The sequence below is a fragment of the Geotrypetes seraphini genome, chromosome 3 (assembly GCF_902459505.1).
Source record: "Geotrypetes seraphini chromosome 3, aGeoSer1.1, whole genome shotgun sequence".
In the NCBI taxonomy this organism is placed as follows: domain Eukaryota; kingdom Metazoa; phylum Chordata; class Amphibia; order Gymnophiona; family Dermophiidae; genus Geotrypetes; species Geotrypetes seraphini.
Window position 1 is genome coordinate 218,095,642 of NC_047086.1, and position 26,020 is coordinate 218,121,661.

Genomic DNA, 26,020 nt, shown 5'->3' on the forward strand with positions numbered 1-26,020 from the left:
TTAAAACATGTATAAGCATTTTTTGCACCTATACACTGGGACAGCCTATATGCAGGGAAATACAGTAATGCCAGGTCGTCGGAGCTGTCGCACTCTGATACAGAAACTTCTCTCTGCGGGCTTCTAGCAGAAACACCTTGTTCTCCCTTGTGTCGAACCATACTCCCAGATACTCCAAGATCTGCCTTGTCTAAGGAAGTTCTTCTTCACCCAGAGAGTGGTAGAAAACTGAAACGCTCTTCCGGAGGCTGTTATAGGAAAAACACCTTCCAGGGATTCAAGACAAAGTTAGACAAGTTCCTGCTGAACCAGAATGTACGCAGGTAAGGCTAGTCACAGTTAGGGCATTGGTCTTTGACCTAAGGGCCGCCGCTTGAGCGGATTGCTGGGCACGATGGACCATTGGTCTGACCCAACAGCGGCAATTCTTATGTTATTTAATCGATTAGTAAGTTAAGGTTTTACTGTTTTTTTTACTTTCACATTGTATGTACGTACTGATGATTTTATATTGTGTTTTATTCCCTGATTGTCCAGCACTTCTTGTTGTAAACCGCCTCGAACTATTATGGCTTTGGCGGTATATAAGAATAAAATTATTATTATTATTATTATTATGTTCACCCAGCCTCTGCAGTAACTGAATCACTCTTTGCATAGCTGGACTCTTATCAGCTAATCATCCAGATACAGATGCACCTGTATACCCACTCTGCATAAGTATGCTGCAACTACCACAAACTCAAAATCATGGTTTCATCTACCTCATATTTATTAAAATTTTAATATGCTCATAATATTTTCAGTTTTTAATAATAAACGTTAATGTATGTGGTTTTTAATATGGTTTTTAACAAGTTTTTAAATCTGTTACCATATGCTATTTGATATATTTTTTATTTATATTTTGGTTTTAAATAAATTTTAATAAGATTTTTGTGTGAATATATATATTTTGTATAATCATGTTTGTATGCTTTGTAACCTATTCATAATGCCTGTTTTATTTATTATATGTATTATTAATCATTGTTTCTCAATTATTAATGTTTATTATATTTCATAATTATGCGGCAATAGTAATAGTACAAGATTGTTTAATTCATTTCCCCATATTTATTTACTTTGTGTATTTATGTTTTAACATATCAGTTTATTCGATTTATTGCTGTTTGTTACAATAACTTATTTACCACGGTATGTCAACTCTCATCATTTTATCTATTTGGGTCACTTGTCACTTTAATTTTTACTTTTTACTTTTTATTATTATTTATTATTTTTATCATTTATGATCTTCATTCATTTTTATTCATTTGTTTTTCTAAACATTTATTTTTAATCACATTTCACTAGGGCCTACTTATCTCATGCTTTTCCTTTCTTTTTTCAGATTTTATAAGTTACAGTAACTATGAGATTGGTTCTCCATATCAATCTCTTCACATTCTTCCACCTTTCTGCTCACACCTTTGGTTTCATCATTTCTGGGACATTTACACTTCTACTTTAATATTTCACTAATTTCATCACACCATCACCACAATTATTATTTCATCTAAAGTATTATATTTAATACTAGTATCATTATCTGTGTTTATTAGGACCCCTGAGGAAGGCAATTTGTCCGAAACACGGACCGTGTTGGGTCCCCTGGTTGGTAAATAGTTGTTATACCATCTACATTACAATAAACAGTGCCTGCATCTTGTACATGATCTGCAGTTTTTGTTTTGTTTTTGCTGGTTCTTTGGATTACTGCAGTTTTTGTTGGGCTCTTTTTGTGTTCCGCAACTACCACCATCACCTTGGTGAAGGTGTGTGGTGCCATGGCCAGCCCCAAAGGGTAAGGCCGCAAATTGGAAGTGTTGCTCTAGCACATGAAATTGCAAGAACTTTCTGTTCTCCAGAAAAATGGGAATATGCAACTAGGCCTCCATCAAATCCAGTGAGGTGAGAAATTCTTCAAGTGCCAACCTCACCATCTCCATCTGGAAACTTATCTTGAGGGCTGCATTGACCACCTTGAGGTCTAGAATCAGCTTCCAGTCATCTGAGCCTCTTTTGGGTACTATGAAGTATATTGAGTATCAGCCGGAGCCTATTTTAATTCTGGTACAGGTTCTATGGCTTCTAGATCTAGTACTATTGATCAGACTCTGCATTTTCTGGCTTCCCAGCCAGAGAGTCCAAAAAGAGGTCCAGGAGGGAACGAAAGAACTCGAGCTTGTACCCCTCCTGGATAATATCCAGCAGTCTGTAGTGATCTTTCCCCACACCTCCCAATAGGCCACTAACCTCCCTTGATGCATGGAGGCCTGGCTGAAGGCCTGGCATCATAACCGCTTCATGGGAGCGGCTGTCGAGAGGGATCCTGAAGATTCTTTACCTTAATCTTTGAAATGATCGCTCACCAGAAGGTCCTCCTGAGAACTGGTGATAACCAAAAATTATTGCGTTCTGACTCCCTAGGGGGTAAAGCCCTCCGCTTGCAATCCTGCACATTGGCCATAAGATTATCCAGACCTTTCCCAAAGACTAATTTTACTTAAGGTCGCCTTGGAGGAGGAGTCCCCCACCCACTGTCTGATTCACAGCATCCTGCGGGCAGAAATGGAATAAGCAGACATTTTGCTCATGACTCTGAAAAGATCATACAAAACATCAGCTACATAATCTGCTCCAGACATTAGAAACTGGTGATCCCTCATGGCCACTGCCTCCAGATTATGGCACAACTTGGAGTAGCAAGCAAGGGTGACAAAGGATGTCACTGCAGCTGTTTTTAAACCTGAGGCTGCAGCTTCAGACTGCTTCTTAAGAAAAAAAATCCAGCCTGCGGTCCTGACTATCTTTTAATACCACACCACCTTCACTGGGAAGGAAGAGACATGCTTGGTTACCTGTGCTACCAGGGAATCCACTTTTGGTGGAACAAACAGCTAATTAAATTCAGCAACCATTGGACAGAACTTTGCCATGGCTTTGGTCACCTGAAGGGGTCCCTTTGGGACTTCCCAATGGTTGGTTAGCAATTTTTTAATGTCTTGATTTGCGCTTTAGTGCTACTCATAAGCAAGCGCTGTGCATCTGAGGACTGCAGAGACTCTATCTTTAATTCCTGGAGAGATTCCATGATTACCTCCAACAGCGCTGAGAGCTTAAACAGCCAGCACACAGTCGGGTCCTCTCCAAGATCAAGGGCCTCCACCAGGTCTTGATCCAGCCCCCACTAGACATGAAACAGCATCTCCTGCTACTGCGGGCCCAGACTGGAAAAGTAAAGGCACTGATATAGAGCCCTCATTGTCCTAGTCCTGCTCAGACTGGACCTCCCCGTCTTGTGCAAGGCACTGTTGCTGGGGAATTTCATTCTTTTATGGGGGGAAACCCCTGGCGCCAGTATGGCCATAATCTCCGAGGGTTCCACGCAGCTCTTGTTAATTGTGTAAGCTTCAAACATCATATTGTCCAAGCCACCCAGCTGGCCCCTGAGCTCCTTTCTAGGGTTTTGTGGCAGCTGTGCTTTGCCAGGGATGCATTTTTGCTGCTGCTTGGCTTAAACCTGGACTTTTTGCCTGGTCCTCGCACCATCTGGGCACTAACACCCCCAAGGAACTAGAAGAGGCTAAGCCAATGGCTACCCCCTCCCCCCCCATGCTGCATGGCATGTCAGCCATCCAGCACACATCTGGCATGAATCCAAGATATCTTGGCCTGAGGAGTCCATAACACCTGTTTTTGATCAAAATCCATGTGTTTTTAGGCAGATAGAGGCTTTTAGTTTCAAATCAGGAAATCCAAGATGGCCACCATGGCAGTAATTTTAGCACAAAAAACAGCCTGTGAGAGCTACACTGGGGGTTCAAACATTAGTGATTTGGGGTTGGGGACCTTGGCTTTAACCCCAGAACCCCCCCCACCCCACCATTTTGTTTTGAAGGCTACCAACTGTTATTCATTGTGTCAAGTAGTGTGCTGGGGCTACTAATGGTGAAGCTGCAGACAACTTACAGGGAGAACTTTCTGCCTCAAACAAGCCTGGAATTCGGACTGCTTGTCTCTTCAGGCTGCCATTTGGATGCAGACCTCTGACCTCAGAGTCTGTACTCTCCTGCAGCCAGAGATGTCCTAAGATTGGGATCCTATGCAACAGAGAAAAGCCTCGCAAACAGTAAGCAAAAAAACAAAATTAAAGGAAAAATAAACATGAGCAGAAAAGACAGGCTCCTACTATCTCGCTTATAGAGAGACAACTGAGGAATTGGAGGACAGCTCAGAGAGATGGAAGGCAGAACATAAGAATGCGAATGAGGCTCCCTATAAGAATTCTCACTGGTTCAGGAATAATGTGTCTGTCGCACTAGAATTTTCATTGTTACAGAGTTGAAATACCTTCAGTAATCAATTTAGCAGTCAGAGTTGACACTTGCAGTCATTTTCATGTAAAAAGGTAGATTTTTACAGCTTTCCTGAAGCTCAGTAACTCTTCCACTGATCTAATGGTTCCAAACTTTTGGCAAGATATGAGAATAAACTTACCTACAGGCACTCTTTAAATGGAGGGACCGTCCTGAAAGTATATATAACTGTCTTTCTTGTTTTGACTGTAATGGTTGGCCAGGAACATAAAGTGATAATTTATTTGATATTCACAAGAGATTTGCATGCAATGGAGGCAGCACGTGCACATCTCTCTCATAGATATTCATTGTGGATATCCTGAAAACCTGACTGGCTGAGGTGCCTCCAGGACCAGGTTTGGAAATCACTACCTTAGGGCCTCTGGTTGCATAGTCTGCTATAGGAAGGATTGTCACGGGGATCTGTTACACTTTCTTGGAGAAGCAGGACTGACTACAAGTCTCTAGATCCGTGCTTCCCAATCCAGTCCTTAAGATACACCTAGGCAGGTTTTCAAGCTCTCCGTAATGAATAAGCATGAAAGATTTGCATGCATGGCCTCCTTGCTATGCAAATCTATCTCATGCTTATTGTTGGCATCCTGAAAACACAACTGGCTGGATATGCCCCAAGGACTGGGTTGAGAACCCTTCGCTCTAGGTCAGTGTATCGCAAACTGTGTGCCGTGACACACTGGTGAGGAGGAGAGTCATCCATGCCGGCTGCCTGCCTACAGGACGTATCTCTCGTTGTGAGAGGCACATCCTGTAGGAAGTCAGCCGGGTGGATGACTCTCCTCCTGACTGGAGTATCTCCTCTCCCCACACCTCCCGGATCCCTCCACCGAAGCGGTTTGAGGCCAGATGGGCCTCCGCGCATGTGCGGATGGCAACGCGATGACATGCATGCGTGTGACATCATTGCATCGACCTCAACACACTTCCGGGTGCGTTCCAGCTGGGGCATTGGATTTAGTGTGCCACTGACCAGAAAGTTTGCAAGACACTGCTCTAGGTGAATGACACAAAACTAAGATCAGCCTTGGTGAGTGGACCTGAGCCAGGGGAGAATTCTAAATATAAATGAAAGGCTTCTTTTTATCTTGTGGAGGATTACAGCTGTATTACCTGGCACCGGTGAGGGGCTACTGCAGTCTGCATTCAAATGATCAGCCTGGAAATTGAACTTCTGCTGGTCAAAGCTAGAACCATCTTCTTCTATGCCATCAACCACCCTAAAAAGAGAGCAGGAGACTAAGTCAGCATGTGCGGTAAAACACAAAGCCCGAGTACTGCAGTATGCCAAAACAAAAGCTGACAATGAATCCTTCCTCCTATCTTGCCTCCATAAACACAAGTATTACTGGAGTGAGGGCTCTGATACCAGACTTGCCTTCCCACAACTGATGCTGGTAGTGTGAGAAACCAGTTCTCCCTTTCTGAAATTCCTTAGATATAAGTACTATTGGGCCTGGGAGTAGAATTTGGACTCTTACCTTGGGCTGAGGTCTGGGGGTCCATTCCAGGGACTGTTCTGGATATGCAGTTCTTTTAGCCCTTTATTACTGCCCGTGATGGAATCTTGCTGTGTTCTGTTGGTTTGACTAGGCCTTATTCGGGAATGATCTCTTGGTGGGGCTCTTCTGGGAGAGAGGTGTTTGGTATGTCGAGGGGAGAGAAGAAAGCTCGGTGATTTCTCTGAGAGGATTTGAAGAGTTGTGCTAGGATGGGACAAAAATGGTGACATTCTGCCTCGTTCAGCCTCATTCTCTTCCATTGTGGACTGAAGGGTGTTCTCTGCACTGAAGGAGCTGGTGCCATCTGCCTGAAGGATGCAGAAAGAAGGCAGTTATACATGCTGACTAGAGATAATGCCCTCTTTCCTTTTCTCTCAGCCTAGCACTTTCTTTCTTGGCAGTTAGGCCCTGTAACTAGGGAGATCATTGATTCCAGTCAGGTCATATCAGGAAACTTCCAGAACATGGTTGAAAGAAGAGCTAAACACTATTTTCTGTCCTATATACAGTAGAATCCTGATTAACTGGTATGCAAGCAACCAGCACTCTCGCCCAACCGGCAAAAAAATAAATAAAATAAAATCATCATCCCTGAAACAGTAGAGGCAGCGGCCTTGAGCCACAAATCCCCCTCCCTCCAGCCCTGAAGCAGTGGCAGCGGTCCTGAGCTATGAACCCCCCTCCCTCCAGCCCTGAAGCAGCGGCAGCGGTCCTGAATGGTGAACCCTTTTCTTCCAGTCCTGAAGTAGCAGTAGGGGTTCTAAGCCATGAACCCTCCCTTCCTCCAGCCATGAAGTAGCAGCGATCCTGAGCTGTGAAACCCCCCCCCCCTCACCGAAGCAGCAGTGGTAGCCAGTCAGCAGAGACAGAGCTGAAAATAGGCTATTCATGGCCGCCTCGGCAAGGCCTTTTTCTCTGATACATCACTTCTGACACAGCAGAAGAAAGGCCCTGCCAGGGCTGGCTGCGAGCAGCCCAGTATCAGTGCTGCCTCTGCTGACTGACTTCTGCTGCTACTTCGGTAAGTGAGAGGGGTCCAAGAGGCCAGACCCACAAGGAGGGAAAAAGGGCAAATGGTGAGGGAGAGGTGAACCAGGATGGGGGAGGGAGGAGATGGATGGATGGATGCTGGACCCATAAGGGGGGAAGAGAAAATGGGAGAGAAAGCGAGTCAGAAAGGAAGAACAGATTCTGGTCCTACAGGTGGGGGTAGGAGGATGATAGAATGAAGTGGAAAAGAAGACAAAACTATTTGTAGAGTAACTCTCAAGCATCCAGAAACTACAGTTATCCGGGATCCACCAATCCCCATGGGTGCCGGATAACTGAGCGTTGATTGTACTCAACTTACCTCAAACAGCCCATCACCTCCTAAATTGTAGCTGAGCTCACAGCGAATCTCACGGGTGAACTTCTGGGCATACTCTGGATACAGCTCCAGGGTCTCGTATAATCCCTTTAGTTGGATGCCTTGCAGGTCACAGTAGGTCAGCCCTTTCACGTCTGCATTAGCTTTAATCACCTGGTCCTTGGATGCCAGGTCACAGCCAATCAGATCTCCTTTTCCTAGAGAGAAACAGAGAAAATGACATAAGATAAAAGGTCATGTCTGCCCATGCATACCAAACCCACTCTACAATCCCTTTCTCTGCCTTAGAGATCTTCTGTAGTCTTGAATTCAGCTACAGCCCTCATCTCCATCACCTTTCCTGGGTGGCTGTTCCACAGGCCCATTCTTCTGTAAAGAAAGATTTCCTTAATTTTTTCCCTGTGTCTACATCTTTTCATTCCAGAGCTTCCTTTCATTTGAAAGAGACTTGACTCTTGTGCATTGATGCCATGGAGGTATTTAAATGTCTCTATCATTTCTCTCTTTTCCCATCTTTCTTCCAGAGTATACATACTTAGAACTTTATCTGTTCCCATATCTTTATGATAAAGTTTTATTAGTTGCCCTCTGAGCACGATAAAGCATCCATGTCAATATGCAGAAGGCTGTTGGGAAATCCCTTGGGCTCAGATCACAGGGCTCAGGGTCCTCTTCTAAGGCTTCCTGGGTTAGTAATGTTATTTTCTTTAAAAGGGAACCCTTCCCATAGTTCTTTGGGTTAGGAGTTAATAATAGGAAAATTAGTTCCCACTAGCCCACTGCTAGCCCACAAACCCACTGCTGCAGCTAGTCTAGCCCACTGCTAGCCCTCTAGCCCACTGCTGCAGCCAGTCTAGCCCACTGCAAGCCACTAGCCCACTGCTAGCCCACTAGTCAACTGCTGCAGCCAGTCTGGATTCCCATAAAAAAAATCACGATCCCTCACATCACTCATCTACCTTTACAGTATATCTCCTACATCACTCCCCACGCTCATCCTGCTGACATTACATACTCCCATCCTTATGACACCGTACCACTCCACCCCTCATATCTCCTACATCACATCATCCTCTGTACCTCCTACATCACACCTTTGTCCATCTGATCACACCCCCCCTCTAACTTTATTCTACTGCTCCTCTAGTATCTCCACCATCTCTCCTTACTTTCTGCATATCCATTTTCCAGCACCTTAAAGATGTTAATGTTATATCCTTTTTCTACCACAAGAAGCCCATCTTTTCCCCAGTTCCTCCAGTCACTGTACTGCAGACCTAGTATGGCCAGCACGACGTCATCCTTCAGTACTTCCATGGAGCCAGAACAAATGAAATAAAAGGCCTGAAGGGCATCACCCTGGCGAATGAGGTACTCTCCCGGGGTGCAGAATGAAGGTTTGATGTTGAGGGACAGGGAGCGCAGGCAGCCACGACTAGCAGACTCGAAGATAGGCAACTGCAAGATCTCTTTGTTCAAATGCATGGCAATATCTGCTCGTAACTCATCTGGAAGACTCTGCAGCAGCTGAGGAGAAATAAGGAAAACTGGAAACTGATTCTATGAATGGGCTGCACCATACTGCAGCGAATGCTCCTTGGTTTTTGTGCTAAAGCATAGTAGACTTACTTACCTCATTAGTATCAATGCCATTGTTGACGGACCAGGTGGTCTGAAAATACTCCAGCATTCTCTGCTTAAGTGATTTGGGGATGCGGTGAATCCTGATATAATCTCGTAGATCTCGGGTACGGCTGTGGTACAGGAAGCGTCTTGCATACATCCGCTGGATGATGGCGGTGACATTTCCAAAGACTACTGCGTGCATTAAGGCTGAGGATGAAGAGGAAACAGAAACATTAGGAATGCAAAGGAACAAAACTACTGAAAGATCCTCATTTGGCATTGATCCTTCTGCCTCCAGGTGGGCATTGCCTTGTGACTAGCTTTTCCACCCACAGTCAGTCTCTTAGAACATAGTAAATTATGGCCGATAAAGACCTGCATAGTCCATCCAGTCTGCCCAACAGTCACACCTCCATCAAGGCAATGTTGAACCAACAATCTAATAATTATTAATTTTACTTGCTAAGTTCCACAACAAGATGTTTTCTCCTCCCCCCTGAGATAGGCTAGACTATATGAATGTGGTATAAAATATGCACACTTGCTATTGATCCATCTTGCTGCATATGGGCACAGACTGTAGAAGTCCATTTGGCATCGGCTACACTGTCCCACTGCTAGAGTGCCTCAGCACTTGCTTGGTGTTAACTCTTTCATCCAACAGTCAGTTTTTTGAATCCAAAGCTTTCAATTCACCAGTAACCAAATGAGTCAAGCTGCCCTCCACCAATAGTCTGCCTTTCATCATTGGTCCTTCTGTTTTTATGGCCGGATAATATCTTAAAAGTGACCCTTCCATCTACAGTTGACTTATCTTCTGGCAACAACCCTTCCATCACTAGTGGCCATTCTCAGCCATTCGTTAATATTGAAACTCCTGAAGTTAACCCTTCTGGTTAGTATCTTGCAATTACTCTTTCTGTTCTGAGAGATGAAAGCATAGTCCTTTGTGAGAGATGCTATCAGTGACTCATCTTTTGAGGTCCCGATGGTGCCAATGCATATTCTGCTTGTTTGATAGATGTGGAAGAACAACAGCAGGCTGTATGAATGCAGTGGGTTGTTCTAAGGGTTGAGGGGATTGAGAGTACTATGATAAGTACATGAGCAGTTTTCTATGCCCCAACCTTTTCACAATCAAAAGCTAGCAAAGATAATAGCAATTCAACAGTATCATGAAACAGTGACATATTACTGTGATCACCCTCCGCTCCCATCTTCCTCTCTCCCCTTAGGAGGAAGCAGGTTGCTAAGACTCATCCTCAGTCCTTCAACAATAGCAGTCTGCTTAGGGCTGGGGAGAGATACTCTGAGATGACTGGAAAAGCTGTTGACTTTGGGAGAAAGGAAGGACATGAAAATTATTTTAATTACAGCCTGGTGTCTGGGAGCGGAGATGCAACACTATGTGGGAGTGAGGGGCCGTCTTCTCCTGCTATTAATACTACCGTTCACCGGCACCAGCATTGCCCCCTCCCCCTCCCACCGCCCACCGAGCACACTGTATCTCTCTCTGTCTCCATGGCAACACCTTGCCAATTTACCAGGAACAGAAATTAGATAGTTACAGAATGCCTTTGGATCACTCAATGATAGGCTCTCTTCCAGTGAGTGGGGGTGGCAGTAGATAAAGCAAGGAAAGAAGGGAAAAGGGGGTTACAGAAGGGTGAGAGCAGAGCCAGTTGCCTTTCTTATAATGCAGACTAGTGCTGCCCGATTCAGGAAAAAAAATTTCGATTCGATTCAGCCTACTGAATTGATTTTTTGATTTGATTCGATTTTTCTGCCCAATTGGGTGTTTTTTTCCAAACATCCTGGTGGGTTTATTTTATAGCCTCTTCACCCCCTTTGCCCTCTCCTACCCACACTGGCGTGTTGGTGTAAACAAAACAAACAAAAAAGACACTTCCTCTCTCTGTTAAATCCTAGCTCACGTTCGTGGTCTAACACCAGATCTGGCAGGATACACATTCAAATCTGACATATTGTAATCACAAAACAGAAAATAAAATTATTTTTTCTACCTTTTGTTGTCTGGTCATTATTCAGATCATGTTGGTCCCAGGCTCTGGTTGTCTTCTGATAATTTGCTTGCCAGGGTCTCCTGCCCATTTGTTGTTTCCTTCTTTCTCCATGCTAACCATCCATCTTCCATCTCTGTCCTCCCCTTCCCTCCCCCGGAGGTCTGGCATCTTTCCTTTTTTTCATCTCCATTCCTGCAGCTGCAGTGATGGACCCCACTATCCCCAGATCAAACATCTCTCTTTTTCTCAACTACCCTTTCATCCAGCATCTCCCTCCTTCCCCACCACCCCAGGATCAACCAGCTCTCCCTTTCTCTTCCCAACTACCCTCCTATCCAGTATCTCTATCCCCCACCCCCACCCCCTCTACCCCATCCCTTGCGTCCAACTTCTCTTCCTTTCTGTTCCTTCCTCCCTAAATCCCATTGTCCACCATCTCTCTCCCTCTCCTCTGTTTTTAGACTCATTATTTCTTCTACTCCCCTCCCTCCCCCACAGTCCAGTGTATGCACGTCTCATTGAACCCCCCTTCCCTATCTCCCTCCATGTACTTCTACACCAGGGCCCCTCTCCCCCGAAGGCCTGCTTGTTCCCCCCTTCTTTGCCGCATCCTCCCTGCCCCTCCCCTGAAGGCCTGCCCGCCCCGAAGGCCTGCATTTTGTCCCCCTTTGCAGTGTCCTCCCTGCCCCCTCTGAAAGCCTGCATGCTCCCAACCTTCTTTGCAGCGTCCTCCGGTTTCCCCCTGGCCTCCCACTCTTACCTTCAGATAATACCGCAGCCTGCAGAGAGGTTCGCCAGTGCTGTAGCGATCCTTGCAGGCTGCGTCGGCCTCTGCAGCATGTTTTCTATGCCACGGTCCTGCCTCTCCTCTGACATCAGAGGCAGGATCATGGCAGAGAGAACGTGCTGCAGAGGATGACGGCAGCCTGCAAGGATTGCTACAGCATCGGTGATCCTCTATACAGGCTGCTGTATTATCTGAAGGTAAGAGCGGGAGGCCAGGAGGGAAGATGGAGGACACTGCAGCACTTCCCAACTGACCCTCCCCCCTTCTCCCCTATGCAGGAGTGGCAGTGGACAGCCAGCAAGAGGCAGCACTACCGCTCTTGCTTTAGGAGACCTGAAGGCACGAGGAGGGTTGGTCACCAAATTAGGAAGCCGATTTTTTTTTAACAAATGAATCGATTTGAATCAGAAATCGGGCAGCACTACTGCAGACCCACAATTGTGCCTACGTATTGAAAGGTCTTCATATGGGTGACTCCATGAAAAGCCTAGGGAACCAGGCCATAACACAACATAAAATCAATTTCTAGGCCACATAACCCAAAGAGTTTTATGCGGTTTACATAAGATTAAATAATTATTAACACCAGGGTGAGAGATTGGAAGAAGGTAACGTAAATGTCAGAATGAAGTAGAATAAGAAATAAATTTGAAGGTGTTGGTTACTTTATAACTTGGAAAACAAATACGTTTTCAAATGCCTTCTAAAATGTAAATAGGAGAATGAATTCAATAACATATTCTTAAAGACCTTGTCCCAAGTTGCTGCTTGATCGAGAGTGCACGTTCATGATATCTTTTAAAGTTGCAACCCCTGACCAATGGGAAAACGTATAGAGCATGTGATCTTCAAAGATGCTTTTGAGTAGAACTGAGAAATGTTTTAGTTAGATAAGACAGGGCTCACTTCACAAGCTCCATTCCTAGGATTCATCCTCTGAGCTATAGGTAAAAAGGTACTAAGTATTACTTCATAGGAAACACCCTGGGATTCATTCTCTATGAACCACAGGGATTACATTTCCATGAGGCACTTCTGCCCTCTACATATGTAATCTGCCCCAGGGATTCACCATCTAGAATGCAACTTTAGCTTCCACTCTTGAGTTTCCCATATCCTCCCCCTAGACTTGGTACTGATCTCTACTTTTCCCAGGAACTGCACTCTGCTTGTCATCATATACGCCTTTGCCACCTTAGAGCCACCCACAGAGCATGTGGGAATTTGGGTTCCGTCTTACCTCCGATGAGCATGGTGCAAATGGAGAATATTTTCTCAGTGTCGGTGTTGGCTGAGACGTTGCCAAAGCCGACGCTGGTTAAGCTGCTGAGTGCAAAGTACAAGGAGGTGATGTAAGAGCTACGGAGAGAGGGTCCCCCCAGGAGTTCATAGCCAGAGCTGTTGATTCCCGTTGCACTGCAGTTCCCAGACTCGGCCAAGTCACTGCTATCGTTTTTCTTCACTATGTAGTAGGGGGTCTCCAGACGCCTGGCCAGCTCCTGAAGCCAACCTGCATAAATACAAACCCAAGGTCTGTGATTAGCAACCAACAAATCTGCCTGTGACCTGTTTCTGTGTACAGTGGAGGAGCTGGTTTCTCGGTGCTGTATTAGGAAAGCTCTTGGGATGTGAGTTTCCTGCTTATGTCACCTCCCTGTGTCTCAGTGTAACAGGCAGTAAATAAATGTCAGTAACAAGAGTGAGTTTTTCTTCCCTCTCTTCTCATGCTATGTTCAGCCTAGCAGTCATAACTATCCTTCTGAAGGGCTTTCATGATAAGGTGCATTTAGATGCTCTTTCTATAAAATAACTGATTAGTTGTCATCCTCTATAGGTTTTTGTGTGCATGTTACATGCCCTTATGTATGTCTGTTGGCGCTGTGCTTGTGCAGTTCTGTGTGTGTTGATTTGAGGGTTGCTCAGTGGCGTAGCAAGGATAAGTGGCACTCGGGGCAGTGGCGCTCCTCCCCCGCCCTCTTCTCCAATCTCCCCGCTCCTTCCTGACCCCCCCTTGCATGTGCCCCCTTCCCCCTAACCTTTTTAATTTTCCAGGCGAGAGCAGCAGCACGAACTTGCTGCTCGCGTCATGTCAGCTTAACCCTCTGACATCACTTCCTAGGTGCAGGGCCCGGAAGTGACATCAAAGAGAGGCGATACCGACACGGGCAGCAAGTCAATAATGCTGCTTGTGCAGGAAAAATTTAAGAAGTACGAGGGAAGGGGCGCACGCATGTGGGGGGTGGGGCGGAGAAGAGGACGGGTGCCTGCGCCCTTTACAAAGACCACGCCCGGGGTGGACCGCCCTCACACCATCTCTTGCACTTACCAATCTCAGGCAGTTCTGATTGGTTGCTTTCAATCTCCCGTTGGCCTATGAAGTACCAGATGCAGGCTACCCAGTGGGCCAGCAGTGCAAACACTATCATTAGCAGCGTCAGCACCACTGCGCTGTACTGTGAATAGCGGTCCAGCTTTGGGAGGAGCCGTAGTAGTCGTAGGAGCCGGACTGTCTTCAGCAGGTGGGCACCGAAGTACTGTGGGAAATTTCAGAACAGCAGGTTACCTCATAGAAACATAGAAACATAGAAAGATGACGGCAGAAAAGGGCTATAGCCCATCAAGTCTGCCCACTCTACTGACCCACCCCGATAAGTCTAGATGCTAGTGATTCGTCCTACGTAGGGATCCCACGTACATGTCCCATTTACTTTTAAAGTCAAGCACGCCGGTGGCCTCGACCACCTGCACCGGAAGCTTATTCCAGTGATCTACCACCCTTTCCGTGAAAAAATACTTCCTGGTGTCACTACTAAATTTCCCTCCTCTGAGTTTAAGCAGATGCCCTCTTGTGGTCGAGGGTCCTTTGGGGAAGAGGATGACATCTTCCACCTCGGCACGTCCTGTGATGTATTTAAATGTCTCATAGAAACATAGAAACATAGAAATAGACGGCAGATAAGGGCCACGGCCCATCAAGTCTGCCCACTCCAATGACCCTCCCTATCTATCTTTGCGGATAGATCCCAAATGTTTGTCCCATTTGGCCTTAAAATCTGGCACGCTTCTGGCCTCAATAACCTGAAGTGGAAGACTATTCCAGCGATCAACCACCCTTTCGGTGAAGAACTTCCTAGTGTCACCGTGCAGTTTCCCGCCCCTGATTTTCCACTGATGTCCCCTTGTTGCCGCGGGACCCTTGAAAAAGAAGATATCCTCTTCCACTTCGATGCGACCCGTGAGGTACTTGAATGTCTCGATCATATCTCCCCTCTCTCTACGTTCCTCGAGTGAGTAGAGCTGCAACTTCCCTAACCGCTCCTCGTACGGGAGCTCCTTGAGTCCCGAGACCATCCTGGTGGCCATTCTCTGGACCGATTCCAGTCTCAGTACATCCTTGCGGTAATGTGGCCTCCAAAATTGTACACAGTACTCCAGGTGCGGTCTCACCATGGATCTATACAGTGGCATAATGACTTCAGGTCTACGGCTGACGAAACTCCTGCGTATGCAACCTATGATTTGCCTTGCTTTGGATGAAGCTTGCTCAACTTGATTTGCAGACTTCATGTCTTCCCTGACAATCACCCCTAAGTCTCTTTCTGCTTCAGTTTTTGTCAAGATCTCACCATTTAGGGTGTAAAGCTTGCATGGATTTCGGCTTCCCAGGTGCATGACTTTGCATTTTTTGGCATTGAAACTGAGTTGCCAGGACCTAGACCAGTGCTCCAGTAGAAGTAGGTCATGCATCATATCATCTGCCATTGAATTATTGTCTGTTGTGCTCTTGTTCACTACATTGCTTAGCTTGGCATCATCGGCGAATAATGTTATTCTTCCTCGGAGCCCTTCTGTCCAGTCTCTTATGTAGATGTTGAACAAGATCGGGCCCAGGACGGAGCCCTGTGGCACTCCACTTATCACCTCTGACATTTCGGAGGGGGTGCCATTCACCATTACCCTCTGAAGCCTACCTCCAAGCCAGTTCCCAACCCAATTTGTCAATGTGTCGCCCAAACCTAAAGAACTCATCTTGCTTAGCAACCTGCGGTGTGGTACGCTATCAAATGCTTTGCTGAAATCTAGGTAGACAATGTCCAGGGACTCACCAGCATCCAGCTTCCTCGTCACCCAATCAAAGAAGCTGATCAGGTTGGATTGGCAGGATCTCCCCTTAGTAAATCCATGTTGGCGGGGATCCCTTAGTTTCTCCTCGTCCATGATTCTATCCAATTGGTGTTTGATTAGGGTTTCCATTAGTTTGCTCACTATCGATGTGAGACTCACTGGTCTGTAATTTGCCATCTCCATCTTGGAGCCTTTCTTGTGGAGTGGGATGACGTTAGCTGTCTTCCAGTCCATCGGGACGTTACCTGTACTAAGGGAGAGATTGAAGAGTCTCAATCATGTCCCCTCTCTCCCTGCGTTCCTCTAGAGTGTAGAGCCGCAGTCTGCTCAGTCTCTCTTCGTATGAGAGACCCTTGAACCCCAAGATCATCCTAGTGGCCATCCGCTGAACCGACTCGATTCTAATCACGTCTTTACGGTAATGTGGCCTCCAGAACTGCACACAGTATTCCAGATGAGGTCTCACCATGGTTTTGTACAGCGGCATTATGACTTCTGGTTTCCGACTGACGAAACTTCTATTGATACATCCCATCATTTGCCTTGCCTTGGATGTGGCCTTCTCTACCTGCTTGGCAGCCTTCATGTCTGCACTGATGATTACTCCCAAATCTCGTTCTACTGAGGTCGTGGCTAATGTTTCTCCATTTAGGGTGTAAGTTCTGCATGGATTTCTGCTACCGAGGTGCATGACCTTATATTTCATAGCATTGAAGCCTAGCTGCCATGTCGAGGACCAGTTTTCCAACGTACGAAGGTCCTGTGTCATACTATCCTGTAAAAAGCTTTCACTTACTATGTTGTACAGTTTTGCATCGTCGGCGAATAACGTTACTTTACCCTGTAGCCCTCGTGTCAAGTCCCTTATGAATATGTTAAAAAGGAGAGGACCCAGGACCGAGCCCTGCGGCACTCCGCTGGTCACCTCTGATGTTTCAGAGAGGGTACCATTGACCATCACCCTCTGAAGTCTACCACTCAGCCAATCATTGACCCATGCAGTTATCGTCTCACCCAACCCCATTGATTTCATCTTATTTAGTAGCCTGCGGTGTGGGACGCTGTCAAAAGCTTTGCTGAAATCCAAGTATACTATGTCCAGAGACTCTCCTGAGTCCAACTTTCCTGTTACCCAATCAAAGAAGCTGATGAGATTGGATTGACACGACCTACCCTTAGTGAATCCATGTTGACTAGGATCTCTAAGATTCCCCTCATCCAAGATCGTGTCCAACTTACATTTAATTAGTGTTTCCATGATTTTACATACTATCGATGTGAGACTCACTGGTCGGTAATTCGCAGCCTCTGCCCTGCAACCTTTTTTATGCAGAGGAACAACATTCGCTGTTTTCCAATCCAGGGGGACTCTCCCCTTCTTTAGGGAGAGATTGAAGAGCATGGCTAATAGTTCCACCAGGACCTCGCACAGCTCTCTGAGCACTCTTGGGTGCAATTCGTCTGGACCCATGGCTTTGCTCACCTGGAGTCTTGACAATTCGCTGTAGACATCAGCTGGTGTGAACTCAAAATTCTGAAATGGGTCTTCCGCGCTTAACATTGCTTCCAGATGTGGCCCTTTCCCTGGTGCCTCGCAGGTAAAAACCGAGCAGAAGTATTCATTCAGTAGTTTGGCTTTATCGGAATCTGTTTCCGCGTAATTCCCGTCCAGTGTTCTGAGGCGTATTATCCCGTTTGTGTTTTTTTTCCTGTCACTAATGTACCTGAAGAAGGATTTGTCCCCTTTCTTAATGTTCTTTGCTAGAGTTTCTTCCACTGCAAGCTTGGCCTCCCTGACTGCTGTTTTGACTGCTGCAGACCTGGCCCTATATTCAATGTTAGCTTCACCTGTTCCCATACTTTTGTATGAAAGAAATGCTCTTTTTTTCTCCTTGACAAGGTATGAGACCTCTTCAGTGAACCATTGGAGTTTTTTGTTTCTTTGTTGTTTATGTACCAATTTTATGTAGCGGATAGTTGCCTCGTGTAGGGTCAATTTCAAGTTTGACCACATGGCTTCCACATTATCAGTTGCTTCTTGATCCTGCAGCGTCTGCTGGACGAAATCTCCCATACATGCGAAATCAGTGCCCTGGAAATTGAGTACCCTCGTTTTAGTTTGTGGTCCAGAAACAGAGAAAGCAGCAGCTCCCCAGAGCCAATGCATGCCACGTGATCCCAGGAATCTGCCTACAGTCATCTGAAACCCAGCAGAAGTTTTGCAGGGACCTCTGTGCCCCTCACACCATGAGACATTCAACAGAGCTACCACTTTATGCAGTTCGAAAGAGATTTCTAGCAGTCCTGTTCTGATGTTCTCTGAGGCCTGCACAGTGGTGTAGTAAGGGTAGGAGGCACCCGGGGTGGTGGTAGTGCCCCCCAGCACCCCTAGCACCTCTGCGCCCCCACTCCTTCCCCCACCATTCCATACTTCTGCTCTCTCTCCCCACCCCCACATACCTCTAAATTTTGGCCAGCGCAAATGGCTTCAGCAGCATGCTCCTCGTGCCAGTGTTGGATTTCCCTCTGATGTCACTTCCTGGCCCTGTGACCCAGAAGTGATTCAGAGAGGAACCAGGCTGGTTTGGGCAACAGGCAGAAATTGCTTACGCTAGCAAAGATAATACAGAAGTACGGGGTGGGGGAGGGATGGCGCAAGAGTGGCAGGAGACGGCGGAGAGAAGCCAGCGCCGCCATCAACTCAGCGCCTGGTGACCCCCCTGCACCCCCCTTACTATGCCACTGGGCCTGCAGCACTCATTTTGGTGGGTGGTGTCAAGGACTACAACTCCCACATTGCTTTTGGGATGCGACTTCAAAACCAGGACTGGCCAAAACAACTCTTCATAGAGCTGGTCAGTTCTGCTCCTAGATCCCAATATTTTGATTTTGTTTTCTGTCAACTTGTATTATGATGCTGCTCTTACCTCCTTCATCAGATGCTGTTTCTTGCATTCACCACCTTTTCTGTGAAGAAATACCTCCTTATGTTTCTGCTAATTCTTTCTCCCATTCAGCTGCCTTATGTAGAATTTTCTTTCCACTGATAAATGTTTGCTTCTTATACTTGTTATCTTTGAGGTATTTGAATTCCTCTACAGAGCTGTAAGTTACCTAGTAGTAGGTACAGTGTTCCCCCGCGAATTTGCGGTTTGCGAATCACAGACTCGCTCATTCGCGGTCTGCTCCGACCGCCTCTTCCTGTAGTAAAGTCGGGCTACACCAATCAGGAGCTGCATGTCAAAGCAACTCTTGATTGGTGTAGCCCGACTTTACTACAGGAAGAGGCGGTCGGAGCAAACCGCGAGTGATTTTCTTCACCCACCGGCGCTCCAGCTGCCCTCTCCTGTCTCCTCTGCTTTTTGACAGGCGAAAAACCGCATTTGTGGTTTTTCAAAATTGGAGGGGGGGGGGGAGGGGTCCTGGAACGGAACCCCCACAAATTTCAAGGGAGTACTGTATACACTTTTAAGCCAGTTCTGGATTTCTGACAATTCCATCCTGATTACAGATTTGCTCTACTAACTTCAATGGGTAAAATCAGAGACTACGATTAGCCACCCAGCAGTGGTGATTAAGATCAGTGGTGTACTAAGGGGGGGGTGAGGGGGCAGTCCACCCTGGGTGCCTTGGGTGTCTTCCTTGGGGTGCTGGTACCCCTCTTCCTCCTCTATGGCCCCCTTCCCACTCCTCCTTCTGCCGCACGCACACACTCGCCCCCCTTCCCTGTACCTTTTTAACTTTGGCATGAACAGTGATAAACTTGCTGCCCTCGTTGGCTTCAGTGCTTTCTCTGATGTCACTTCTGGGCACTGATCACCTTTGCTACGCCACTGATTAAGATCAATACCAAGACTTGCCAAAAAGTCTCTCTCCTGGAACAAGTAACTTGGCACATATTGCCCATCTCTCTTCTCCTTGTGAGGGAATTTTTTCTAGGTCCTTGAGTCTAATTTCTACACTTGGAACTTGTGGTCATCATGAGATTCGGTATAGATTAGCAGGGTTGGGAAGAAGGAGGGTAGGAGGGAAGCACATAACATTCAACTTTCTTCTACTCCTAACACTCTCGGACATATACACTCTCATTCTGTCCCTTGCAGGGATGGCCTCACTACCCTCCTCTTTGTCCCAGGCTTGACCCCCAGTACCTTCCCCTCCCTGATCCCAGCACTAACTTCTCTGAAACAAAGTTATCCAGTTCCAGGCTAGAGACTTTTTGGCCAGTCCTGGTTTTGAATTTACATCCCAAATCAGTGTGGAATTTGCAGTGCCTAATCTGCCCATTGAAATCAGTGCTGCAAGTCACATAATGCACTAGAATGCGGTGATCAGAAATCGAGGACTGTCCCACAATCTCTATTCTAATCTAATCTAATTCTTAGGGCTAGATTCACTAAACTTTGCGAGCCTTCTCCGACCCGATTCACTAACCTTCTGGCCGATCCGATCTGCACATGCAAATGAGGGGAAACGGCATGCAAAGTAGGAAGGCAGCGATTCACTAAACCAATGAAGGAACACCAATTGGGCTGGCCGATCCGAAAAGAAGCGACTGCTGAGGACCAGTCACTCATGTCCTTGCCGACTGTCCTGCTCTCTGCCATCCTGAAATCCCAGCCCTGAAACCATCAAAATAAAAAACATCTCCCATGTGCAAAAAGCGCCCTGCTATCTACCGCTCTTGCCTCTCTGCGAGCCCGTGGGTTTAACCCGTGGGTATAAAGTGGGACTGCAAGGCGTGTTCTGCTTAGTTGTTCCAGTTGTTCTGCTTGGTTGTTTGTGGGGCCAGCAAGTGCAGCCACACCCCTTCTGTTTTGACCTCAAGCTTGCGCGGATCGCATCTCCAGGCAGAGAGGATGGTCAGTGCATGCATCTGAATCACTCTGCAACGATCTGTGGGATCGCTTGTGGGCGTATGTCCGATCAGATCATTTGCATGGGGTCTCTTTAGTGAATCGGTCGCCCGGCAAGACTCGGACAAGGATCGCCCATGGATCAGATCGGAAAAGTGAGTTTAATGAATATAGGCCAGAATCCAATTGGGTTTTCAGGATTTCCCCAATGAATATGCATGAGATCTATTTACATGCACTGCTTTCAATGCATATTCATTGGGGAAATCCTGAAAACCCAATTGGATACCGGCCCTCGAGGACCGGAGCTGCTCACCCCTGATCTAGGCCAAAGTCTTATATACCGAATCATCTCCTTAAAATAGGAGCTTGATTCAGTTTACATAATTAGATCACAAAGAAAGATCCATTAACATTCATTGGAGCTATAGCCTAAAAAGCGTTGAAACATAGTGGTTTTTAAGATTTTGCGAAATATCTGAAGAGATAAACACGATCTAATTTGAGGAGGTTGTCCATTCCATATCGCAGTGAGTAAATATGGAAAGGAGCTGGGTAACGGCATCTCTGTCCAAAGTATGAGCACATGGGGCTTCTATAAGGAATCTGACTCAGCAGAGAACAGCCCTTCGCTTCCTTCTCCAGTCCCTTCTCTCCTGACAGCATATGTGGAACTGAAGAGGTGAGGTCAGAAGTGGACACTACAGAGGCCAAAGAGCTTCTCTGCTCTCTACATAAGGCTCCCAGCCCTTGCCCCTGTCTTCCTGTTAGTTTATCTCCTTTCCAGTAGCTGGCAGGAAAAAGGAAGGGAGGGGCTGTCACCCAGAGATTCCCTGGATGGCTTTGGAGACTTAAGGGGCTCATTTTCAAAAAAGAAAAATGTCCAAAAAACAGCATAAAGTGGCACTTGGATGTCCAAGTAGCCATTTTCAAAACTGACTTTCAAGATGTCTTGCTAGGCTTTTTATCTGCTATGCATCCAAAAGGTCAAGGAGGCATGTTATGGGAAGGCTTATGGTGTGCTTAGCACTTGCAGCCATACTCGAACATTTACCAAAAGGTCCATTTAGATGTTCAAAGCTAAACCTGTTTTAAAAGTGAATAAGGGCCAAAAAGGTACCCAAACTGACCAGATAACCAATGGTGGGATGAAGGGATGAAGGCATGACCCCCACCCCATTCCCCTAATGGTCACTGACCCCCCTCCATCCCTCCAAAGAACTGAATAAACCAGTACATACCTGTGTCTTTAACCGCAACACATGGGAAATCCTAGTACAGCAGCAAGCAGGTGTCTGGAATGGCCTAGTGTATAGAACAGGGGACCCAATCCCATATCCCACTCTAACCACTATATTTATGGTGGAAAATGTGAGCCCACCAAAACCTTCCTGTACTGCCATATAGGTGACATCTGCAGCCATAAGGGCTATCGGGGTGGTAGATAGGTGGGAAAAGTAGGTTTTAGAGGGCTTACCATACATTATAAGGGGATTATGGTGAGATGTATACCTGGCATCCTTTATGTGAAGTTCACAGCAGTGCCCTCTAAGATCGCCCACTGCTCTACTGACATGGCTATGTGGCTAGTCCATTAAAAATGCTGGCCCCTCCTATATGCAAATGGCTTGTTTTGGATGTGTTTCATTTGGATGTCCTATTTTTCATAAATGGCCAAAAAAGATAGATGTCTTGCTAGGCTAAGAAGTCTAACAGGCCATTTTCAGAAGAAAAAGATAGATGTCTTGGTGATTTTTGAAAGAATAAAAAAGACAGATGTCTTACATTTTCTTTACTGGAGTTTTGGACATCTTCCCAAAATGTCCAAACTCAGACTTATAGAAAATGCCCCCTCCATGTGCTTTCATTGAAATTTTGAGTCTCAAAGTCCAAAGAGTTATCAGGTTTGCTCATTTCATGGAGCTGTTGGTAGCTCATAAGAACAAAAGAGCTGCCTTATAGGGACAGACTGAAGGTCCATCAAACCCAATATCCTGTTCTGAACAGTGGCCAACCCAGATCGCAAGTACCTGGTAGAAACTCAAAGAGTAGCAACATACCAGAGCTCATATTATGACATCACAATGCCTCATTCCACCAATACCCAAGAGCCAACCTCATCAGTGATGTCACAAAGGCCCGACTATTCCATACCAGGCTCACTTAAGAGCATAAGAATTGTCATACTGGGACAGACCGAAGGTTCATCAAGCCCAGTATCCTGTTTCCAACAGTGGCCAACCCAGATCCCAAATACCTGGCAAGATCTCAAACAGTAAAACATATTTTATACTGCTTATCCTAGAAATAAGCAAGTCCATCTTAATAATGGCTTATGGACTTTTCTCTTAGGAAATTATCCAAACCACTACACTCTTCCCTCCATATTCGCGGGGGTTAGGAGCAGAGCCAGCCCGCAAATATGAATAACATTTGGGCTGACACTGACCCATCCCCGCCTCCCTCCTGCATCCTGGACATTACCTGGTGGTCTAGCCATGATGCGGGGCAGGAGCGATCTTCCTACACTCCTGCCCCGTGCAGAGCTGTCATCAAAAATGGCTGCTGTGAGTTCCCGTTGTAGTCTCGTGAGACTACGGGAACTCACAGCAGCCATTTTCAATGACGGCTCTGCACGGGGCAGGAGTATAGGAAGATCACTCCTGCCCCACGTCACCGCTAGACCACCAGGTAAAGTCGATTCACATGGAGGGGGGGGGTCCCGGCACCAAAAACCACGAATAGTTGAAACCATGGGTGCCGAAACTGTGAATAAGGAGGGAGAAGTCTATCTCTTTTTTGAAATGTGGTGGCCAGAATTGCACACAGTATATGAGGTGCGGTCACACCTTAGAGCAATAGAAACGCATTATAACATTCTCATTTTGTTTCCCATTTCTTTCCTAATAATTCCTAACATTCTGTTTGCTTTCTTGGCTTCCACTGCACATTGAGCTGCCTTTGCTTTATAATCTTTAGAGGTATAGTATCCAGAACTAAACACAATACTCTAGATGAGTTCTCACCTACAATGTTTACAGAGACACTATTGCCACCTTTTTTTCTACTTCTTTTTATGCACCCTGCTATCCCTCTGATCACTTTTGCAACCTTGAGGTCATCTCATGTGGTGACATTTACAGGTTTGCTGGTCTCATGGGTTGCAGGTATACCCTAGAACAGTTGTTCCCAACCCTGTCCTAGAGGACCACCAGTCAGTCGGGTTTTTGGGATAGTCCTAATGAATATTACATTACATTACATTACATTACATTAGGGGTTTCTATTCCGCCATTACCTTGCGGTTCAAGGCGGATTACAAAAGGTTAATTTAAAAAGGACAGAATTACAATGATTATCTAGAGAGGTAAGTTGTAGATCTTAAGAGCATTTAGAGGTCGTGTTGTTATTGCTGTTTCAGGAATTTCTTGAAAAGTGTGGTTTTTATTTCTTTTCTGAATGTCTTATAGTCTGGGGTGGTCATCAGAAGGTTGGAGATCTGGTTGTCCAGTCTTGCGGCTTGAGTGGCTAGGAGGCCGTCGTGTAGTTTTGTTCTTTTTACTTCTTTGATTGGGGGGGGTATGAATGGGGAGTGCGTTTTTCTGTGTCTGGTACTGGGTGCTTGGATGAGGCGATTGTTCAGGTATGATGGGCTGTCTCCGTGTAGGGTTTTAAATAATATGCAGTAGAATTTGAAATGGATTCTTTCTTGGATTGGGAGCCAGTGTGAGTTGATGAAGGCTTCAGTGATGTGGTCATGTTTTTTCAATGAGAAGATGAGTCTCAAAGCTGTATTTTGGATTGTTTGGAGTTGTTTTATCGTAGTTGCAGGACATGGAAGGAAGAGTATGTTACAGTAGTCCAATATACCTAGTATTAGTGATTGTACTATAAGTTGGAATTGTGTTCTTTCAAAGAATTTTCGGACTTGTCTCAGGTTTCTCATGATTGCGAAAGATTTTTGAATTGTTTTGTTTATTTGCGGTTGCATTGTGCAGCATCTGTCTATGGTCATGCCTAGTAGTTTTATGGTGGTTTGGATGGGATATTTGGTTGCGTTTATGTCTAGGTTGGTTGTGGTTTGGATCTTGTCATTTTCTAGGAGGATGAATTTGGTTTTGTCTTGGTTGAGTTTAAGTTTGTGATTTTTCATCCAGGTTGTGACTGCTTCAAGTGTTTGGTGAAGTTTGTCTGTCATGGTAGGTTTAGAATGGTCATATGGGACGAGGATGGTGATGTCATCCGCATAACTATAGGAGGTTATGCCTAGATTGTCCAGATGCGTTCCTAGAGAAGCAGTGTAGATGCATGAGAGATTTGCATATACTTGAGGAGACATGCATGCAAATCTGCTCCATGCATATTCATTAGGGCGTCCTGAAAACCTGACTGGCTGGTGGTCCTCCAGGACAGGGTTGGGAATCACCGTCCTAGAAGACCATAAAAAATAATTATGAAGTTCATCTTAAGAAATAGCTGAATCAGTATAGTATAGGGGCCAGGAACTCCTCATTATGGTTTGTCCTATTAATTCTTTCTGGTTAGCTTTCTGCCGGGTTCTGTCCTGTTCCTACCAACTGGTTTATATTTGAGCTGAAGGAATCCAGACTCACCACATTGACTTTGAAGGCATACAGCAAGTCGACAGGCAGCGCTGCCAGTAAGTCCAGCAGGAACCAGGTGCTGATGTAGTGAAGGAAGATGGAACGAGGTTCGAACACAACCTGCCCAGACTTACTTACAAATGTGGTGCGGAAGTTCAGGATAATATCTGAAACACAAGCAAGTCAAGCACAAGTTATGCAAAATGGGAAAATGTACACTGGGATGGGGATGGGGATGGGATAAGCAGCGACATGAATTTTATATTACAAATAGACCTTTATTTAGGGTTACCAGATGTCTGGATTTATCCAGATGGTTTCCTGGACTGGAGGGAGTTTGTGGTTTGGATTCACTCTCTCCAGTCCAGCCCCTACCCCGGAAATAAATATGCCTCTCCCGTTGGCCTGTCCCAATGTCCACATACCTCTTCCATTGCTGCAATTTCCAAACTTCGGGCAGCCAACAGCGTTAGCAACATGATCCTGTTGTCCTGCCCCAGAAGCCTTCGCTCTGCAGCGACTTCCTGTTCTCGTGTAGGCAGGATGCTGCAGACGAAGGCTTCCGGGGGCAGGCCGATGGTAGCAAGATCCTATTGCCAGTTGTTGGTTGACCACAGTTTGAAATTGTAGCACCAAGGAGGTACATAGGGACACAGAGGAGACCCGAGTGGGGGGCAGGAGAGAAATAGAGAGAGGCTGCACTGGGGGG

General features: G+C 46.0%; 1 protein-coding gene across 1 annotated transcript in view; it reads right to left on the reverse strand.

The window, feature by feature from the left end:
* The window catches only part of KCNH3 (potassium voltage-gated channel subfamily H member 3), a 118,523-nt gene that overhangs the window by 21,461 nt on the left and 71,042 nt on the right, over positions 1–26,020 (reverse strand). Inside the window, exons 7-14 of the mRNA XM_033937814.1 lie at positions 25,321–25,478; positions 14,053–14,260; positions 12,967–13,236; positions 8,923–9,122; positions 8,567–8,816; positions 7,272–7,486; positions 5,900–6,228; positions 5,532–5,638 (exon numbers count right to left, since the gene is read on the reverse strand). Of these exons, the coding sequence (XP_033793705.1) occupies positions 5,532–5,638; positions 5,900–6,228; positions 7,272–7,486; positions 8,567–8,816; positions 8,923–9,122; positions 12,967–13,236; positions 14,053–14,260; positions 25,321–25,478 (1,737 nt within the window). The remainder of the gene's footprint in view (positions 1–5,531; positions 5,639–5,899; positions 6,229–7,271; positions 7,487–8,566; positions 8,817–8,922; positions 9,123–12,966; positions 13,237–14,052; positions 14,261–25,320; positions 25,479–26,020) is intronic.